Source organism: Clarias gariepinus, chromosome 3 (assembly GCF_024256425.1).
Source record: "Clarias gariepinus isolate MV-2021 ecotype Netherlands chromosome 3, CGAR_prim_01v2, whole genome shotgun sequence".
Taxonomy (NCBI): domain Eukaryota; kingdom Metazoa; phylum Chordata; class Actinopteri; order Siluriformes; family Clariidae; genus Clarias; species Clarias gariepinus.
Genome location: NC_071102.1, coordinates 35,213,565 through 35,235,751, shown reverse-complemented (window position 1 = coordinate 35,235,751; position 22,187 = coordinate 35,213,565). Strand labels below are relative to the sequence as shown.

The 22,187-nt window shown below is 43.2% G+C and overlaps 1 protein-coding gene across 4 annotated transcripts in view; it reads left to right on the top strand.

Moving 5' to 3' along the window:
* Nucleotides 1-22,187, top strand: part of tanc2a (tetratricopeptide repeat, ankyrin repeat and coiled-coil containing 2a) — a 120,624-nt gene that overhangs the window by 75,889 nt on the left and 22,548 nt on the right. For 2 of the 4 annotated variants that reach the window (XM_053491803.1, XM_053491804.1), the window contains 4 exons: nucleotides 1,746-1,928; nucleotides 16,921-17,069; nucleotides 20,196-20,373; nucleotides 20,592-20,837. In XM_053491803.1, the coding sequence (XP_053347778.1) occupies nucleotides 1,746-1,928; nucleotides 16,921-17,069; nucleotides 20,196-20,373; nucleotides 20,592-20,837 (756 nt within the window). Of the gene's footprint in view, nucleotides 1-1,745; nucleotides 1,929-8,009; nucleotides 8,532-16,920; nucleotides 17,070-20,195; nucleotides 20,374-20,591; nucleotides 20,838-22,187 lie in introns of those variants that run through there. The other 2 variants (XM_053491802.1, XM_053491805.1) reach the window with 1 other exon arrangement.

The window sequence follows — 22,187 nt, the reverse complement described above, 5'->3', positions numbered from 1 at the left end:
CATCATACAAAGGCTCTGCCTCATAAATGGTTGGCCTTAAGAACTGAAATATTCATTTCATTTGCCTCGGCATACAAGGGCATTTTCAGCATACTAGTGACCGAACCGAACACCAGCAAAGTTGCGAATATTAACGGATTAATGTAACGGATTTACATAATTTGCATTTACATTATTTCTTATGGTAAAATGCATTTCATATTAAGAAATTTCTCTTTATGAACTCGCCTCCAGAACAGAATAAATTCATCTGCTGAGGTTCCACTGTACTGTACACATTTTTATATCTTTTATAGTTTTTATAGATTATGGCTAGCATAGATTTAAAATCTCCACAGCGTAGGATTAGCATCGGGCTAAGCTCTGTGTCGAGCTGAAGACAGGAGATCCTGTGAGCTTCAGGTTTGGAAAGATGTATGAGAGTGCGTGTGTGTGTGCGCGCGTGTGTGTGTGTGCGCGCGTGTGTGTGTGTGTGCGCGTGTGTGTGTATGCACTCCATTCATGAGTTTTTCTATTCTCCTCCCGCTGCTGCCATCTGTCGCTGGCTGGCCGAACACTCGCAACACGACCACTTCCTGTCTGACGCCATCACATGACGCAGTGCAACTGCAGTAACAGTGAGACACTGACCCTTCGTCCCTCACTCCAGATCCTGCTGAGTGTGTGTGTGTATGTGTGTGTGTGTGTGTCAGAGATAGAGGGAGTATGAAAAGGAAAGGGTAATGCAGTAGGAAGGGAAGGAACTGAGAGGGAGGAAAGGCTAGAAAGAAGTCTTTGACGTCAATAAATGTTCACAGTCTCACTCTTATACACACACACACACACACACAGAGCAATCACATTTTTACCAGATAAGATTTGTATCGGAATGGAAACCTCGGCCTCTGTTAATAAGACTGACAAATACAAAGGCCACACCCCTTAATTAAAACTAACAGATACAGAAGCCACGCCTCCTTCACTCAGATGAATAGATACAGAAGCCACGCCTCCTTCACACAGATGAATAGATACAGAAGCCACGCCTCCTTCACTCAGATGAATAGATACAGAAGCCATGCTTTCTTCTCCTTTAGTAAGACTTACAATAGAGGCCTCGTTTTATTTATCATCACACAGATGGATACAGAGGCCACGCCTTATTCACTGAGACTGACAGATACAGAAGCCGCCATGCCGGCTTTTTTTTTGGTAAGACCAGAGTTGGGAGGAGACTAACACTTTGTTATGGTACCTAAGTACGTACTTCACGTAGCTGTTACTTTTCCTTTTACTCCGCACAAAAGTTCAGCACACATTTGTGCTTTTACTCCACTACATTTCTGCATGCCGCTGCGGTACCTGACCACAGTGGTGTAAAGCGGAAAAGACACCCGCTGCTGACTAATATGCATGATTGCACGATGTCTCTTTCTTTCAAGACATGCCTAATAACTGTTTGGTGAGTACTTCTGTACTTGAACTCAAGTACACATACAAATAGAGGACTTGTACTTTTACTTAAGTAATATTTGCTCTAGAGAATCTCTACTTTTACTCCACTACAGGTTTTGTGCACTCTGCTTACCTCTGACGATAGAGGCCACACCGCCATCTTTTATTTGATTAGGTGACAAAAATATAGAGGCCACGCCTCTTTTATTGACTGACCGACCGACACAGAGGCCACACCCCTTGCACTAGGCATCTAGCGCTTTTCTCTACATATTAACAACCTGTGTCTAATGATGTGTGTCCATGTGTAGGTGGCACCCCAGGGGATGGTGAGTGTGTGTTTGAGGGTGATTACGCCGTGCCTCCTCTCCCGGTGACTGAGGGAATGCAGCACATCCGCATCATGGAGGGAGTGTCTCGCTCTCTGCCCTCCTCACCGCTACTCTCACACCAGGCCCTCAGCATGAGACTCCAGCCTCTCAAGAGACTCCCAGGTAACACACACACACACACACACACACACACACGTTTTAGCTATAACTAATTTTACTATATCGCACTTATTCTGTCATATTAGTTAAGTAGCCAATAAAGCTCAGAGCATTTTAACCATTATTATTTATTTATTTTTAATAATTAGCATATGTAGCGCTCGAGATTGTACAATATAGATTATTCTTATTGATTATTTTTTTTTTATTATTATTACTATTATATCTAAAATTTGAGAAGTGTTCTTGTACATTACTGGAACTTTATCCTGAGAGCTGCACCTCTCAATATGGCCACAAGAGGGCTCCCAGCTCTCTCCTCGCCTTACTCTACATTTATTTTACTTTTTGTCATCCTTATCCACTATCTGCTGCCATCGTTTATTCTTTCGCGTTTATTCTTTTTGCGATCTTCCTCCATCGTGACAGGTGCTGTTACTTTAATTCTGTGTGTGTGTCAAGTCTAATTTCTGACATGCCTCAACACACAGCCTGGTGTGCGTTTTTTTTATTTTTTATTATTTCTTCAGAAATGGGTTTAACACCTCCACGAGTCACAGACATTGCACTGTTCTCTGAAGTGTGAGTGAGTTACAGGGTGGCAAAACTCACAGATGTATTAGTCACGAGCTCTTAACATGCAGCGCAAAAACCAGCACTGTTTCTGGAAAGTGTTGCAGCGTAGTGAAGACTTGGAGGAGGTTGAGGAGGAGGAGGAGGAGTCCTGGGTCAGATAGTCATTTTTTCCTGTAAAATATTGGCTGAGCGATGGGCTCGTTGCAGGCACTGGTGGACAGGGTGCCAATACTTTTGCACGCGGCTAGGTGGACTGCAGGTAGTAATTGTAGGTGCAACTGATGCACACAGCTACATGTTGTCATAGCAACCATGCACAGCATCTCTCTCTCTCTCTCTCTCTGGTTCTCTCTCACACTTTCACTTTTGTATGTCACTAAAACTTTTTTTTTTCTTTCATTCTTTTTTTCTCTTTCCATTTACAACTCTTTTTCTTTCTTTCCCTCCCTCTCTTTATTTCACTATTTTTATCCCTAGCTTTTTAAACATTTTCTTTCTCTCTCATTCTCTTTACATACTTTCTGACTGTTGCACTTTTGTTCACACTCGTTTGTCCTCCCTTGCTCTGTCGCTCCTGCCCTCTCGCCCTCGCTCTCCTCCTGGCTGTAAATAGCCTGTGGGACTTCAGACAGCTGGGAGTCGGAGAGGTGGGACGTAATTGGAGGCACGATTCCACTTCATTTCCTGTCCCAGGTGGCACAACGACTGCCACCTGATCTCTCTCTCTCTCTCTCTCTCTTTATCTTTCTGTTTTCCACTCATCTTGAGCACAAGCTCCTGATTTGGCTGAAGCAGTGAGACTTTTTTTCTGTCCTTTCCTCCACTTCTTTCTTGGATGCGATCTTTCGGAGTCGGCGATGACTGCACCGTTGTGTGATGTCACTTCCTGTTTAAAAAAAAAAATCTTTCATGTACTGTATCACACAAAGGTTTTTCTTTTGGATGCAAGTGCAGCGGATTTTGTGTGTAGCGCATTTTACCCGGGAGCGTTTGTGAGTCTCACACTGAAGGGTGTGATGTAACGAGTTACCCGTGGGAGGCGCGGGTTGAGCGGCGTTCCCGACGGAAACCCTGTGATGTAGGAGGTGCGGTTATATAACCAAACGTCACGAGCTGGATATAGAGTCTCCATTTAGTGGTATCCAGGTTCCGTGTGAGAGCACCGTCAGTCCTGTGGAGCTCGGGGAACACAAGAGCTTGCTGCACTGCGTTATTGTGCTGTAGACGTGAGATAACGGACACCTGGAACCGGCTAGAGACGAGAGCTGTTCCTCCTGATCCAGCAGCATGGGAGACCGTAAGGAGGACTGATGATCATCAGATAGACTGTGACACCTCGACACCACCGCGACTCCAGGAGTATGTGATCTCACTGTAGTGCTGGGTCTTACTTGGCTTTGCTTTTTTTTTTTTCTTTTTCTTTTTTTTTAACATCTGGATTGTGCATGTCGGGGGGGGGGGTTAAATGGGATTTTAGAACAACATTCAGATTCTGGAGAAACATTATAAAGTGTGTGTGAGAGAGATCTTTTTTATGATATACAGTATGTGCATTATATGTTTCAGCATCAAAAAACATTGATTCCTAGCAACGAATTCGGTCAAATTTGTGTGTTTTTAAACGATCTCACTTTTTGTGATCTCAGCTTTAAGACGCAGGTTAAAATGTATGTAACTTATGTTTGATGTAACATGACGTATAAGCAGGTGGCTTTGTGTCACCTTGCACCTTCAGAGTGCCGGTTCGATTCCCATCTCACGTTATATGTGCATGGAGTTTGCATGTTCTCCTTGTGCTTGGTGGGTTTTCTCCAGGTACGCCAGATTAGGCTAATTGAGGTTCCCAAATTGCCTGTAGTGTGTGTGTGTGTGTGTCTGAGGGTGTGTATGTGTGTGTGCTTTACAATGGATTGGCACCCCATCCAGTGTCTACCCTGCCTAGTGCCCTAAGTCTCCTGGGATAAGCTTCAGTCCCTCAGCGACCCTGTACACAGGATTAAGCAGTATAGACGCTAACTCGGTCTCTCTCTCTCTCTCTCTCTCTCTCTCTCTCTCTCACACACACACACACACCTGTCAGTCGCAGCAATCCCAGCCAATCATGGGGTTTCTGTAAGATCATGAGAGCGGAAGAGTTCAGATAGAAATGAAACCTGAAACAGCAAACATCTGCCACCTGAAACGATGACTGAATCAATCAGTAATCAAGTAGCATAACCTTTATATTTCCTGTGTAAGAAGTGGATGAAAAGAAATAATATAAAAATGGTAATATACAGTATATTTAATTTTAAGGCATTACTTTTTGAAAAGATGTTTTTGGCAGGATTGACGTTACCGCCTCCACACTCTGTATGATGGAAGAACTGACTGGTGAGTAGGAGTTAGGAGGTGACAAATTGAGGAAAAAGACAGCATTAGATACAGTGCAAAGATGTCTAAAATCATGCTAGCTACAGAACAATGCTCACACTTTGGTCATGTGATTAGATACTGTAGGTGCTGATACTGTAGCTTATATCCATCCTAACATGACGGACAGCTCGGATTGTCACTCAGATCCAGGCTAAAATCTATAAACAATGCAAACAAGATGCAAAGAACGCATTTCAGAGCGATGGTGTCATGCCAAGGGTTTTCCCAGGCTGCCACATGTGCTGCACTTTATTCCTTTTCATCACGCCTCCACATATATTTTGACCTAAAATCAGTATGTCATCTCCTCTTACTTACTGTTATAAAAATCTCACTAATGTCATAACGATGCCGAAAGTTACACTCTTTGTGTATTTTACTAAACTGATGGAAACTGGGAACCTTCTGCTTTCATTGGTTTTGTTTCTCTGTGGATGATTACTGAAAAAGTATTCTTTAAAAATGTCCACATGGAGCCCATAAATGCTTCAGGCTTTGGCTGAGGGATGTTCTGAGGTTTTTTTTTTCTTTCTTTTTTTTTGCCCTGAATAACATGCCCTGAATTCCTTCACCAGTCATTCTCCAAGAGCTTTGACCATTAACTTTGATGGATATAAATACAGTTTGCAGCTCACATTCCTGCATGGACGCTGTGTGTTTGGTAAAAACGCAGCCATTCTAAAGTACATGTTACTGTGGGTACAGCTCCGCATGTACACATCTGATTGACGTCACTTCACCTCCTGGTTAAATACTAATCACAGGGTGCTTCCTGATCGACCGTTCGCTCCCATGTTCACTCCGGACTTCATGAATCTCATACCGTATAAATCTTCTGACTCTCTTCCCTTCATTATTCATTTATTCTGTTATTTGTGGTGCCAAAGTGCTAAAGAAGACCAGAAACAACATCAATCTGAAGCTTCTTCTTTATCTAATGGATTTTTTAGAAAAACATTTCTGTGTTTTTTGCCACTTTTCCCCCTTTTAACCCATTTATTGACTCACAGTGAGATTAATTCTTTTGATTTGTTTGTTGTTTTAAAGCAGTGTGTACAAGCCTGAAAAAGTCCTACATAAAATGACTGAAAAAGAAGTAGCATAGAAATGTGTGCTGAGCGGGGCTGTTTAATCGAACATTTGTTGTCCGTTTTTTTTATTCAGAATCAGTTTACATGTACTAAATTATTCAGGTAAACTTCAACAATTTTCTTCAAAATATGTCAGTTTTCCATCATGCAAATGTTCATTTTATAGTGCAAGAGTATTGCTTGTTCTTCTTTTTGATTTTATGAGCAGTTGGCGCAATACCGCCACCTGCTGGGTCGAAGAATCAGCAGGGAAACAAGCTTTGTGTTCTTAACTTTAATTAGACGAGAAGAATTAAAGCTCTCTCCTCGAAAATCAAACTAAATCGAATCGACGGCTGTCTGTGATTCACAACTCTAGTACAACATTATTTGAATGAATCTAGTTTTTGTCATATTTAATTATATAATAAACGTTCTTGGGTCCCTGGAACTTGTTTCACTTCCTGCAGCTACTTGATTGAGAGTCCTTAGAGTTCACTCGCCGTTCAGATGCTCTCGGACACAAGTTCGACTGCCGTGTTCTCACCGAGGTCAGGGTTCTGTTAATGGATGTGAAAGTATCCTTAGTCTTGTTTTTACTCTGAGCATTTAAAACATTTACTATAGCTATCTATCATCCAGAACTTGTTTAACTTTATAAATAGTTATTTATTGAGTTACAGGTGCACATTACCCATAGTGCACTTCAAGCTAGCTTTGTTAGCGTGATTATTGATATCGCTTGATACATCTGTAACAGAGACGGACAAGACTGAAATATCTTTCCTAATCTTTTTTTATCACTACCTCCACCTCCAGTTTTTGTGATTTTCAGGTCTTTTGATGGCTCCTTCCCAAACGATTTGAGCATGCACGCCACATTTTCACTGCAGAGTTACAGAACCGTTCCTTTTTTTCCGGCTCTGGTTATGCTCTTCTGTCCTGCTCTTGGCTTTTTTTTCTCATTTCACTAATTTTTCTTTTCTTTCTTCCCTGGTTTCCTCTTTAGACCCCTGACTTTGCCGTTAAGGGCTGCTTTTCTTTATTCTTCAACTTGTTTTTCATTGCACACTGGGCTTTTTGTCTTTCCCTATAATCCAGGCAGAGACGGAGTTTGACCGCAGGCTGAAATACAAACCCTTGTGTTTTTTTTTGTTTTTAATGCTAACCTCAAACACTCTGACTTCATAAAATTGCATGTTATTTGATTTAAACTAAGTGCTTCTTGGTTTATTGATAGACATGTAAACACTACCCACTACTAGGCCTTATTTTTTCTTTGGAAGTTCAGGAGGCTAGTTGACACCCATGTGTTATCACCTTATAAGATCTCTAGTGGAAGTCTTGGTGAAACCCGAACTTTGATGACCGAAACTTTTCTCCGTTCCTCCTGCATCCCGCTCTCCAGGAACAGAATGAGTCAACCCTGACCTTTCTAGACCCCTTAAGATCTCCTGGCAACGTAATGCGACCCCCCTGCTTGGCCTGACACACTTGCCTTAAACATTACCATCTGTGTTTCTCCTTCCACTCCCTTTCTCTCTCTCTCTCTCTCTCTCTCTCTCCATCTCTGATCCTGCTCCACTGCACCTCTGCTTTCTGTCTTGTCCTGTGCTCATGGAAAACACCCTGTTGTTTTGGAAAACTTTCCCATGGAACTTATTTCCCTGAACCTGACTTCACACTATGCCAGGATTCTTGACCTGGAATTGCACTCTTTCGGTAAGTCTGACCCTTCACACTTTGTCCAAGGCACTTCAACTTCTCTTTTGGCCTAATCATGCTGTAGGCGTGTTTGCCTTCTTTCAGCTTTTTTTCAGAACTTGTGGCTTTCTCTCTTTCTCGCTCTCTCTCTCTCTCTCTCTCTTTTTCTCGCTCTACTCTTTGTGGGCTCTGGACTCCAAGGCCTGCAGACTGCCCGCGGTTCTTGTTGAAGTCTGAGCCAGCGGTTTTCTCTCCAGGGCCGACTCGCTCCCGAAAGCGCCTCCTTCTCCTCCCAAAAGGCCAAAGGGAGCAGAGCAAGCACGAGCCAGCTCATTCTCCCCGGTGCTCTCTCCGGCTCTGAGCTGGAAGAGAAAAAGGAGACGGACTATCAGAGCAATGGATGTGAGGAAAGTGTGCACCCGAAACGCATGGCTAAGGAGAAAGAGGCCTCGGCCATACGAGCGGACCAGGTTTTCCTCCTCCTCCTCTTCCCTGCTGCGCCGCTGGATGTCCAGGCTGTGCTGCGCATCTCGTGCTTGTTCCTCCAGCCTGAGCGCTTCGGATCAGTCACTCCTCCAGCCGAGCTGCTGCACCAGGCCAAGAGGAGCTCAAGGGATAGTAGGAGATGCTGGAGATACCGGGACAAAGGAGTATCAGCAGGAAGAGTGGGAACAAGCGGGACAGGACCAAGATGAGGACGTGGCAGATGAAGACAACAGTGGTAACCATGATGACGATGACAATAACGCTGACACCAACGATTATGAAAATGAGCAGGAAGACGAGGAAGAAGTTATAGTGGATGTGGATGAGTGTGAACCCAAAGATAAAGAAGCAAAAGGTGAGGTCAATCCAAACCTCAGTGTAGCTGTATATATATATAGTGAAGATGTAAAACTCTGCAGTGATGCAGAGATACAATTTCATGGGAGTTCAAGGTGTTTCTAGTGTTCTAGTAGAGTAGATCATTTCAGCCTTGTTTCGCTCATCTGCCTGGTCTTCACAGAAGTGAATCTTCCTCGTTAAGACATGACACGAAGCGACACGGCCCCCCAAAGGAGCCAGCATCAGTCAGACTTAGCTGCAGATGTGGCAGCTCCAAAATCCTTCTTAATTAAGATGATGTTGCAGTGGTTATGGGTTATGGAGATGGCATATGTTCTCTGATTGTTCCCAGGCGTTACGACCGTGATAGAGACTTGGGTTCATGTACCTTTGGTTAGAGTCATATTTTCAGACCTGCTTTTTTTTTTTAAGGTTCTTTTTAATAAACCAAATTCATCTGGATGTGTTTAGATGTGCTGTGAGTGTAGCCTGACAGATGAGAAACTCAAATAAACAGCTACCCGAAGGTCCATCCGGTTAGCTAGATTGTCATTTCGCTCTTTATGATGGGTTTTTGATTTGTGCCGCCATTTGGTAAGTCCATTCATCAGCGAGTCTGAAAGGGAAAAACTTGAATGTGCAGAATTATATGGTTTTAAAAAGATGCCAATAACAAAGCCACATTTTCTGTCTGTCTCTCCGTCTCTCTCTAATTCCCGTTCAAAGAGCCAAGATGTTGTTTAGTGTGTTTGTCAGAGGTTTGTTGTTGCTCTTTCTTCTCCTCTCGTTTTTTTTTTTTAACCACTGCTTAGTTGCTCCTTCTTGGAGGTTTTTTTCTTTCTTTTGGAGTCAGGCACCCTGTCATCATGCTTCTGTCCTCACCGTGCTAACCCGAACCAGTTCCTAAACTCTATTTTTGGATATGCACTTTTTTATCTTTCTGTCTTTATTTCTCACTCCTTTGTTTTTTTTGTTTTTTTTTGCGATCCGATTTGGATGGTTCCAGACATGCAGGTTTACTAGCTGAGATCTAGTCCCTTTGAGACACTCTGATCCTTACGACTGGGTTACTGTATCAGTGCTGATTCTCCATGCTTAGCCTGCACTAATTAGCAGTTGTGGTGTGGATTTAAACCTGTGCAAAGGTTTAAATTCATGATTCAGTCCTCGTTTTGAGCCTGTGCTCAGATTGCTGTCGGAATTTGGTACGGTTTTCCCGTTTCCATGTGCGTTTCCTGCAGGATTTATTGGTTCCTCCAAAAACATGCTAGTTTAGGTAGATGTTCAATTTTCCCTTGGCATGAATGAGTGTTTGTGGTACAGTGAGGGACTAGGATTTTATCCAGACTATATTTCCACTTCATGGGATAGTCTTTGGAAAGCTAGACCAGGATGAAGCATTGGTGCACCTGGTTCCACTGCTTGAGCTCCATCGAGCTGTTACATATGAATATGGATCTGATTTGATCCATAATTACTCTGAGCAATTAGCAAGAAGCTTCTCTTCTCACTCTTGGTCACTCTTGAACAAAAACAAAGGAAGGTGTATATCGGGAAAGAATTGCTGAGGAATCTTTTTTGAAGACAAAGTTACAGAATGTATTGTGTTTGTAATCATATCTAGCTATGAAGTGAACTACCAAACTGAAGATCATCAAAAAACCTTCCCTTACCAAATCCAGTGTTCGCATTGATTTCTGTGAAGCAATACAATTCTTTGGAAACCATGTCAGCGCTAAGGAATGATGATTGAACCATTTGAGTGAGAGCTAGCAAACCATCGGGAGAAACGTTGCTATTAAAACTCTCCGCTGCACTTCTTCTCTTTCTCCTCCTGGGTTTCATATTCCGCGCAGCCTCAGCACTTTTCCCCACACATGCGGTCGACCCCTCCGTTGCCGATCTCCTTTGCTCTCTCAAAGCACAGAAACATGCACACGTTGCTAAAAGGAAAAGCTTTGGTGGTGTACAGATCACCCCGATACAGTTCCTGTGGCTTGTCTGACAGCGGCGTAAGGGATGAGTGTGACCTCAGATGCCCCCCAAGGCGTTCTCCTCGAGAAAACACGTACGGCTCATGGGGCCGGATCCCGAGAGACAGCTGCTTTGAGGTTTGGGGGAACAGACAGGAAGTAGTTTGCACTGTTATTGTTGTTATGTGGACAAGTTAGAGACGCGTGCTCTGAGGATCTCCCAGGGGAACAGTGTGCGCCCGGGGGTCATGTGACCTTTTTTTTTTTTTTTTTGGTCGGTGAAGATGCTTCAGTTAAATCACAAAAACAGACACAGCTGAATCACTGGAGCGTGATAATGTGAGAATCAGAACCGGTGCAGATAAAACGTTGACTCTTATTTTATTTTTATGGAAGTTGATTATTGTAACTGACGTTGTTGACTGATGCTGACTCAATTGACTCAGTGGAGCAGATTTTAGTTCTCGCTGAAGCAGGTACAGTAAGTTTGACTCTCTTGATCTAAACAGTTGATTTGCTTGTCCAACAAAAGGTGTGTGTGTGTGTATGTAGCTGAGCTAATTCAGTTGTCACGTTATAGTTGACTCAATATATTTGAGTTGATGGAACTGATTCAGATGTCACATAGTTTATTCAGGATATTTGACTTGTGGAGCTCATTCAGTTGTCACGTTGTAGCGGACACACTATATTTGACTTGTGGAGCTCATTCAGTTGTCACGTTGTAGCGGACACACTATATTTGACTTGTGGAGCCTATTCAGTTGTCACGTTGTAGCGGACACACTATATTTGACTTGTGGAGCTCATTCAGTTGTCACGTTGTAGCGGACACACTATATTTGACTTGTGGAGCTCATTCAGTTGTCACGTTGTAGCGGACACACTATATTTGACTTGTGGAGCTCATTCAGTTGTCACGTTGTAGCGGACACACTATATTTGACTTGTGGAGCCTATTCAGTTGTCACGTTGTAGCGGACACACTATATTTGACTTGTGGAGCTCATTCAGTTGTCACGTTGTAGCGGACACACTATATTTGACTTGTGGAGCTCATTCAGTTGTCACGTTGTTATTTGAGTTGGTGGAACTGATGCAGATGTCACATAGCGGACACACTATATTTGACTTAGTGGAGCTCATTAATTGCGTTTTCACATTAGGGTGCTGGGATCCAGTTCACTTTAATCTGTGTGAACACAGTCGCTTCAGACTCAGGAAAAGGTGGTCGTGAGAACGCTACTGCGTACTCGGGCACAGATCGAATCAGATATGGAAGCAGTCGTACCTGTAGATCACTGTTTATTTTACTGACGTGAAATCTCTTCTGAGATCATGTAGCACGTGCCAATCTCATCGTCTGACCTACACACCCGTAAAAGTGAAAAGACACGTGAGAGAGTTGCTGTTGACGTTTTTCCGAAATATCAGTATTAGACATTCTTCTTCATCCTCTTCTTCGTTGTTTTTAATCCCGGCTTACAAACCAAGTAGGTGCCTACTGTCCCTTCCTGTATGGGAATGTGTAAATACGCAAGTGTCCCTGAGTACAGAGAGAAAAAATAATTTGAACGCTAGCCATTGGGGGAGTGGGAAGCGGGGGGAGCAATCGTTTCTGGGCATAATACAAATCAATCATGCCTAATGTGAAAGTGCCCTTAGCGGTCACATCATACTGTAGTTGGCTCAGCATCTTTGACTCTGTGAAGCTGATTCCGTTTTCTTGTTCTTGTTGACTCATTTTAGTAAAGTTGACTTTAGTGCTCACTTACAGGAGTCGACTCAGATAAGCTGACTTTGTTGAAGGTGAGTCAGTTTAAATAAAATTTTCTTTTGTTAAATTAGAAGTGTTTAAATAGTGTGTGTGTGTGTGTGCGCACGCTAAACCAGCAGCAAATTACACCCCTTGTTTTTTTTCCCCCTTTTTTTGTTCAGCTCTCACACACGTAGACACGCCTATGTCTCCACCCTCTGTGTTCTGTGTAATTGTCTCATCTGTGTGTCCCTGTGTTTGCTGCATCATGGTGTGTGTGTGTGCGTGCGTGTGTGGCGCACGTTTTCACCCCGCACACAAAACCATTGTCTCGGCTCAGCTCGTCTCCTTCCCCTCTCTCCAGCAGCCTGAGGACGTTTAATGACACACTTTATTTTAAACACATGACGTTGTGGGTTTTTTCCTTTTTTTAAAAAAAAAAGCTATTCTAAAGAATATTTTCCAGATGTTTATGTTCATCCGGCTGTCATTAGTGGGCTCTTAAGGTAATTATATACTGTCATATGTGACACAGAGCCAGACAGATGGGGAACGACTCTGGGAGAGCGAGTCGCAGAAAGAAAGATTGAGTAAATAAAAGAAAGAAGCAGAAAGTTTCTTTCCCTCCCATCCACAATGACCTCTAGTAACCTTGGGCATATAAAAAAAAAAGTTTCTTTGATAGTGGTACTGTCTCTTTGAAATGGATGTTTTTCTACGTCAGCCTATGGGGGGGGGGGGGGGGGGCTACAACTTAAAACAATTTTACTAATGACCTTTACAGTACCTAATGTTCACGGTGCTTACAGTTCAGATTTTGCTGGCACGGACTGTCTAGCATTGTTTAAAAGGTTTAAATATGATAAATATTATTATCTAGAAGCCACTCCTTCATCAAACAACTGGGTCTCATTTCGATTAGCAAAGCGAACTAACTCTACTAGCTACATAGTAGCTATATAAATAAGGCACACAGACTAATCTTTCAAGTCTTTGTTTATCTTTATGCATGTTAGATAAGAGGTTGTTTATGACAAGACAACAGAAAAGCAATTGGTTGCATCATACCTAATAAGTAGACGTCTTGGTTTGAATGTGACATTGTTATACGTAAAAAAAAAAAAAGAACACTTGAGTATTACGTTTGTTTTTGGCTAGCATGAGCATATAGGGTACAGCAGCTGACCTAGAATAAAACATACTGTAGCTAAAACAGCTATCGGGAGCATTGGCCACTTTGTAAAATGCGAAATCTGCAGTTTTAACCTGTTGCTTCATAGCAGTTAGATAAACGGACCTTGTGTTTCAGCTCTGTTTCAGTTTTACGCGTGACCTCTAGGGGACACTGTCGCATCAAATCATTACTAAGTTATAAACTGTGGCTGAGAAACCAAGTTTGCATCTGTATACTTAAACCAGATGTAACAGCTAATAAAACACTTGGGAATGTGTGTGAAGTTAGCTGGCGTCATGCATCAGACAAACCATCAGCATTTAAACTCCATTATTGCTATTGTTACTATAATTTTAAGCAAATAATTTCTTTGCTATTTTCTTTGTACATTTGTGAAGCTATTTAAAGGTGAAAGAGAGAGAAACAGACTGACAGATGGAGAAGAGAAAAAGAGAGAGGAGAGATGCCAAAACACACACACGCACACACACACACACACACACACAAACACACACGCACACACACACAAATCTTTATAACATTCCTCAGCTCACTCGCTGATAGTTGCCATGACGACAGTCTGCTTTCGTCTGGTCTGCTTTTATACGTCCGTAAATTTAACGCAAGGTGGAAGGAAGAGAAGAAAAGACAGAGGGAGAGGTAAAGAAAGCATGTGATGTGTTTTCAGGCAAGATGAATGAGGAAGTTGAATTCTGGATTCCGACTGGTCAGAAGGTATCGATCAGTTTACGTATATGAAGATTTTTAATTCACGATTTCTTAATATCTGAAAATTCATAATCTGTTACATTGTGATAATTTTTTTTTCTGATCTAACACTTTCAAAATGGAAACGATGCCACATCACGTTGTTGCCCTGCTGGTTTCTGCAGCGTTCCAGTGATCATGTAGTCTTCAGAAGCATGTAGTTGGTCAGTGATAAACAACTGTTTACAGATGATGTGCATCATTTTTTGTAATAAACAGGCAACATTAACGGGAAAGGCAGAGAGCCGAAGGTAGTAATAAGCCGTTTTTTTTTATTTGCTTGGATTAATTTTATTTTACCTAGAATTCACACTCCAGGTAAACCAGTAAAATTGCTGAATCTCCCTCAGTAATGCTGCCTCAGTGGTTCACTTAGTAAGGCTGCCTCGGGGGAGCTGCCTCGGTGGGGCTGCCTCGGTCATCTGAGTCATCTGACTCGATAAAGCTGAGTTGTTTGTCTCACTAGAAGTTGACTCAATTGTGTCAAATCAGTATAACTAAGGCCGTGTTCAGACTGCAGGCAAAAACGGTTTGTTTCACAGATTTGTTCTTTGGGACAGATTCTCTGTTTAGACTGGCAGCCCAAATCTGACACATTGTTGACCTGTCTGCATCGGTTGCCATGGTAACAACGCCAGTGGCTATGCACTTTCCTACATATTACCCTGTTTCTGTACACTCCCTCTTACTTTCTCTGTACTCGTGCATTTTGTTCTCTGTCCAGGGATTACTGTTCATTTCCATACTGCACTTAAGCCAGCCGCTCTTCATGACAACACGGTTCATTTAGCCACACTTGTACAGACCTCCTAAAGGAATTGAACTTTCTACAAAATGATAATTTTTTTTTTTATTTCCATCTCCATTTCTTCTCGCTTTTTCCTCAACTATGAACAAAGTGCCATACCATGAGATCATGTGGACTGGAACTTCCACATCTGGTTTGCAAGTGGCATATTGGGCCGTTTGAAACCCAGTTCGAGCGCGTAGAGCGTCCAGAGTGAGACACATCTTTAGGAGTCTGATTTCCAGCCACCTCTGGATGTGGTTCAGATCGGATTTGCAAAAATCAGATTCAATATAGGTTGTTTTTCTTGGTTAGGCGATATTAAAGCAATCTGATCCCAGTCTGGAGGAACGTTGTTTTGTTCACTGTGTACTAACTGTATATGGTTGAAGTGACAATAAAGCCTACTTAAACTTGAACTTTGAACTTAAAATCAGATCAGATTTGGCTGGCAGTCTGAACAAGGTCGAATTCAGTTGACCCAGTAAAGATGACTTCGTTGAAAGTAACTGGGGTAAGGTTAAATGTGGCTTAGTTAAATTAGCAATGTTCAAATTGTGTGTGTGTGTGTGTGTGTGTGTGTGTGTGTGTGTGTGTGTGTGCATAAAATTTGCAGTGTAGTATAAAAGATTATTTGTCTGTCTGTCCATCTCTTTATCTGTTTGTCTGTCTCTGTCTCATTGTCCGTCTGTCTAGCTGTCTTGCTTTTTGTTTTTCTATCTTTTCACCTAGTTGTCTGTCCATTTGTTTATCTTTTGTCTTTCTACTTAGCTGTCTGTCTGGCTGTTTTTGTCTTTGTTGGTCTGTTTATCTCTCTATCTACAGTATCTTGTCCACATAGCTGTCTTTCTCTTTAGATTTGTTTGTCTATATTTCAGTCTTTTTATTTTACCCTGTCTTCCCTGTCTGTATTTAGTTGTCTCCCTATCTATACAGGTCTGTCTCTACCTATTCACCTGATTATCAGTCCATTCATTCTGTTTTTCTGTTTGTTTATCTGTGTGGATTACAGTTTAGACATCAGTGCTCTGAACACCTCTCTGTTCTCCTCTCCTTTTCTCTCTCTCTCTCTCTCTCTCTCTCTCTCTCTCTCTCTCGTTTGTTGTTTTTGGGCCGAAATTCTTATTTTCTCTTCATCCCCACCTCTTTAGTTTAGACTTCTCTGTCAGCAGAAGACTGAGGGCTGAAAACCAAACCCTAATCCTCAGAAAGCTCCTCTCACTCTGCCTAATCTCTACTGCACCACCCTGAGAGATCCTGCAGGCTGCTTAGCCCTGTGTGTGTGTGTGTGTGTGTGTGTGTGTGTGTGTGTGTGTGTGTGTGTGTGTGTGTGTGTGTGTGTGTGTGTGTGTGTGTGTGTGTCTGTGTGTGTGTCTGTGTGTGTGTCTGTGTGTGTGTCTGTGTGTGTGTCTGTGTGTGTGTCTGTGTGTGTGTCTGTGTGTGTGTGTGTGTGTGTGTGTGTGTGTGTGTGTGTGTCTTTGTGAGACACATGAGCACTGTATTCTTTTCCAAAAACACCTGGCACACCTACAGGATTACGGAAATATTTACAAGTGTATGTTTAGGTAAATACAGAGCACATGACCCGGATGGACAAATTTGACTAGCCTATCAAATTACATCATCATACTGTATGACATCACCCATATAGGTTTACCCAGCATTAAGCTGAGTTCCTTCTGAGCTCAGCAGTTGACTCTACAAATCAGCTGAGGTTTGCAGGTTTGTACAGGTGAAGTCTGCTTTCGTGAGTTACAATTACAAAAACGGTGTAGTGCTCACTTGTACAGAGAAAAAACTACCTAATTACGCTCAATTGCAACACAGATTGGGACGGGGCTACAGATACATCTAATGGAATTGCTTTAGTAGGGTTTCTCCTTATGGTTCCTGCTCATGTTGCCAATCATGACGGGAAGTAATGATGCACTTTTTGTGTGTGTGTAGGAGAAGACGGTCAGGATCTGGGTCCCCCTCCGTCCGTGGACGAGGCAGCCAACACCCTAATGACGCGACTCGGGTTCCTGCTCGGGGACAAAATGGCCGAGGGGTCAGACAGAGCCACATACGGCTTTGAGGAACCGGAAGAGTGTCAGGTATTTTATACAAACACATGCACACACACACACACACACACACACACACACACACACACACACAGCACTGGTAATGCAGTCCAATCTCAAGTCCAATCTGGGCTCAATACACAAATCAGACGTAGACAGATGAGTCAGTGGGGCAAAATGTCAGAAAACAAAATGAGCTACATGATCAAAGACTCATTTTTTTTCTCTTAAGTTGAAGTAATTTGACTTTCCTAGCCGAAAAAGCGAAGAAAATGCTCTCTCCAAATTCCTAATTTTTATAATCAGGAAAGCCTCCTCAACCCCGTGTTCTGCAAGTTTCCTGAAGACAACATGGCCGCCCGCAGGATCAGCTTTAGCTCAATCAACACACTCTGACCTGTTCAGTCTTTCACACTGACGCTACAGGTCTCCATGTTTCCAGTTGGTATTATTTTTTTGTCCACCGGAAAAATGTTTGCCGTGGATTGATTGGAGTGTGTGTTTAAGACCGCAGCTCCAGCGCAAACGCAAAGAAGCCAAGTCCTCCTTCGGACAGCGAACACGTCCCGGATGATTGACTACATCTGGGGTAAAAGGGGAACTTTGTGTAAATGAGATTTTCCGCTGACTTGAAAATCCGGGCTGTGTTTTATTCCTCCGAAGGTTTGCGTTACATTCCCGATGATGGGGTCGGCATTCTGGAGCCGGTGTGGCTGCAGCAGGAACGTTTAGACAGCCGAGAATGTGGGTCAGCTTCCAGCCACACAGACACACACACACACACACACACACACACACATATATACACACCAGTAGGCTGGAACTGAGCTCCAGGAACTGAACTAGCATGTAGACATGAGGATTGTGTGCGTTTCGAATCCGATCAAATTCAGAGCTCCGTGACTTGGTGCTTCTGTTAGAAGTTCTGAGTCAGAAATCAAATTCATGTTTAGAGTCATCAATTTTAGTCGCATATCAGAGCTTCCCATCCAACCAGAGTCAGGGCTCGGTCTCACAAATCCAAGTTTACAAATTGGTGACTCTTTGGAGTCATGACACCTGAAGCGAGTTTTTGTTTAGAGTCTAAGAAAGAAGTCTTGAAGTTTTGAATCCGATCAAAGTTTTGAAGTCACAAATTAAAGTTTACAAATTAGTTCTCTGTACAGGCTCATTAGTCATGAATCGAGGTTATGAATTAGAGTAAAGAATCAAAGCATCTGTTTGATCAAAGACATAAAAAGGAGTCACTAATTGGAGTTTTGAATTAGATCGACGCCAGAGTCAGACGCCAGAGTCAGACGCCAGAGTCAGACGCCAGAGTCAGACGCCAGAGTCAGACGCCAGAGTCAGACGCCAGAGTCAGACGCCAGAGTCAGACGCCAGAGTCAGACGCCAGAGTCAGACGCCAGAGTCAGACGCCAGAGTCAGACGCCAGAGTCAGACGCCAGAGTCAGACGCCAGAGTCAGACGCCAGAGTCAGGCTGTTTGGAATCATTAATATGAATCTCATTTTTGAGCTTCGAATAGGATCAGAGTCAGGGCTCAGACTTGTGAAATAAAGATTGCAAATTGGTTCTTCTGTTCAGGATCATGAATCTTAAATCAGAGTCGTCATTTAAAGTTATTAATAAGAGATACATAACAGCTTTAAATCAAATAAAAGTCAGGGCTCTGTGTTACAAATCAAGTGCCAGAGTCAGGATTTAAAATCACAAATCAAAGCTTCTGTTTGAAATCATATTAATCTCATTTCTGAGCTTTGAATCAGATCAGAGTCAGGGCTCAGAGTTGCAAGTCAAAGTTTGCGAATTGATGCTCCTGTCATGAATCAGGGTCATAAATCAGATCGGTTTCAGGGTTTGAGGTCACAAATTGAAGTTTACGAATTGGTTCTTTTTCAAGACCACAAGTCAAGAATCAGAGTCAAGAATCAGAGTCAAGAATCAGAGTCAGATTTCGAAGAAGTTCTTGGATTGTGGTAACACTTTGTGTGATGTGGTTAGTTCTCTCCTGTTAACACAGCAGATATACGATCAAGCTTTTGAACAGTCATTATGTAAAATAGTTGACTAAGGTTACTTCCTCTGTACACTGCCCTGACTCGGCTCTCGCTCGGCTCTCGCTCAGCTCTCAGGTTTTAATGTCCTGCTCCTGTATGAAGAAGTGAGTACAAGAAGCCAACTGTATGAGGTCATCATTAATACAAACTCACGGATCAGTCCAGAGAGACGTATGTGAACTCACTGAACTCTCGTCCTCCACTCCCCATATTGCTCCTCGTTCAGCTCAAACTCTCTTCTCTCACTCACCCTTCTTTCAACTCACACACACATCTCTCTTTCCATATGGTTCTTACGTCTACTCTCTCTCTCTCTCGCTCTCTCTCTCTCTCTCTCTCTGTCTATCAGAGCATAACATCCATATTTTGTAGCTAGACGTAGCAGATTTCATCCCTCTAAAGATGAATGTGCTAATCTCTCCATCTCTCGTTTGCATTTCTTTAAACTGAATTTCACTGGATTTCATTCCATGCATTTGAGTCGCAGTGAAAAAATCCAGCAAGGTCATAAAAAAGAGAGAGAGAGAGAGAGTGTTTGCAGAAGTGTGCTGCTCTCAGCATAAAGATGGGATGACTGTAGAGCATTTCATGCTGGTCAGCACAAATTCACTTTGTGTGTGCATGTACTGTAAGTGTGTGTGTGTGTGTTTGTGTTTGAACACCCACACCATGCCTGTGTGAACTACATAGCTGAGGTCATGCCTGAGGTGTGTTACAGCTTACAGTTATCAAACGCCATCAGGCATCATGAAAAAGAAAACAGAGTGTGTATGAACACACTTGTACACAGTCATACAGACAACCAGTAGAAAGTTCTGCTTAAATTAAAAGTGCATTGTCAGTGAATGCAGTACTGAGAGATACGAGCTGAAATATAATATTCATGTATCTGGTGGTCTATAGTATACAGTTACTGTAGAATTGAGCTTTGCTGCAAATATTGGTAAACTACAGTATTAAAAGTTGCCCTGGAAACCTCTTGATTGTGAATAATCATTTTGTGTAATAATGATTTAGCGAGCGTAATCCCAAACACCAGCGATCCTCCAGTGTCGCTTCAGTTAAAACTCACATCTTCGCCCTTGTCTTGTCCTCAGGCTGTTTCCATGACCCAGAGAATCAGTCCATGTTCCAGCCTGGCCAGCAGCTCTGCGTCGCCCCCTGCTGGCAGCCCCTGCTCCACACTCCCTGCTGGAGGTCAGGGCAGCGGCGGCGCCTACGGCTCCATCACGAGTCCCACGTCAACGCTGGAGAGCAGAGACAGCGGCATCATTGGTGAGTCCCATTTTCCAAGCATCCTTCTACCTTCTAAATAAACACAAGCTGATCGTGGATGTCTGTAAGCTAATACACACCGACTGGGGAGGTTTAGCCATTTTCAGTTCTAGGAAGAAAGATATTTGTAGATGTTTTGCGAAAGGCAGGACTTTCCTACATGCACACTAATACCGAGTTTAGCAAAAGTGACAAGCTTTGCATTTCCTCTCTCTTAGCTACACTGACTAGCTACTCGGAGAACGCAGATCGAAGCGGGAAGCACGGCGACGCCTCACGTCTCAAACTGCGGCAGACGGGGAAGTCTTCAGGCGGAGACTCCTTCCTATACCGCGTGGACGAGAACATGGCCGCCTCCACGTACAGCCTCAACAAAATCCCAGAGAGAAGCCTGGAGCACTCCGCCTCCCACTCCGCCCAATCCATCCCCCTCTACCTCATGCCCCGCCCAAACTCTGTGGCCGGTAGGTGTGCTTTGGGTTCTGTCAGATGAAATGTAGGATTCGAGGCATGTTTTATGATTTCCTTTAATTCGGTGTAAATGTTAAAAGGGTGGCGTAGTAGTGAACACTGCGGCCTTGCACCTCCACGGTCGATGGTTCGATTCCTGCCACGTGGGTCCATGTGTTCTTACTTTACATGTTTCCCCAGTGCTTGGTGTGTTTCCTCCAGGTATTCCGCTTTCCTCCAACAGTCCAACGAGGTTAAATGGCTTTCCCAAATTGCCGGTAGGGTGTGAAAGATGGTGTGATTTGTGTGGTGTGTGCATGTGTGAATTGGCACCCTGTCCAGGGTGTACCTGGAATGGGCTGCGGGCTTCCTGTCACCTTGTATAGGAGAGCAGTATAGAAGATGCATGGATGTTAAAAGGGTAGTTTTCGGAATGAAATGACAGAACTGGTAGCACAGACAGTCCTCGCTAAACAGCTCTTCACCATCAGTCCTTCTTCATTCTTCATTCCTCACAAAGAATAAAGCACCGTTAGCGATACAGGTGGAATTGTCATACTGCAAGTCTTGCATTTCGAAGGTATCAGGCTGAGGGATGAGTAGATAAGAATTAAAGAATGAATTGAAGATAAGAACCAGGATTAGACAGACGCAGATCCTCAGCGTTCGGGCCTCCGAGATGCTGATCCAACAGCAGCGTGCGAGCGAGTGTGGGTTTATCCGCAGCCTCAACTTCACACTCCCGTTGATGTGAAATGAGCTGAGAAAAGAATTACTGTGTGCAGATCTCATTCCGCACGTGTCAGTGTGTTTGGTTAAAATCGGTGGCCTTGTTGTATCAGGGCTTCTGCATTCCTCATGAGAAAAGCTGGTTATATTGGATTTCGAAGCGAAGGGCTGTCGTGTGGAGGTGGCGCCGCGCACGACAGCCGGGCACCGAAAAACATGCCAGGTGTGCTGTGTTACAAAAGTCCTTTTGTTTACTGGGCTCGTGAACCACCTGCTTCTATTGTTTTTCTCTTTGGAAATATAGAACCAGTTCTTCCTCTTAGTGTAGTGTATCAGTTTATATTAATAGAGTTGTTTCAGAAACACTGCCGTCTCTGACAGTCGTAGTACTTGTTAAGAGCGCCACCTGCAGTACTGGAGCACTCTCTAGTGTTTAAAGAGTCTGGTTTGGTTTCTCGCTCAACTCTAAGCAGATGTAAGCTCCATATCGAATATGCTATCTTTGCACTAGTAGCATCATGACGTACATACTGTAGAAGTCAATAGTGGACTTGTTGATAAAGTTGATTAGCGGTGGAGTTAAGCTGATCAGTCTTTCACTGAACGCTTTTTCGATCACTCTGATTGATGTTTGA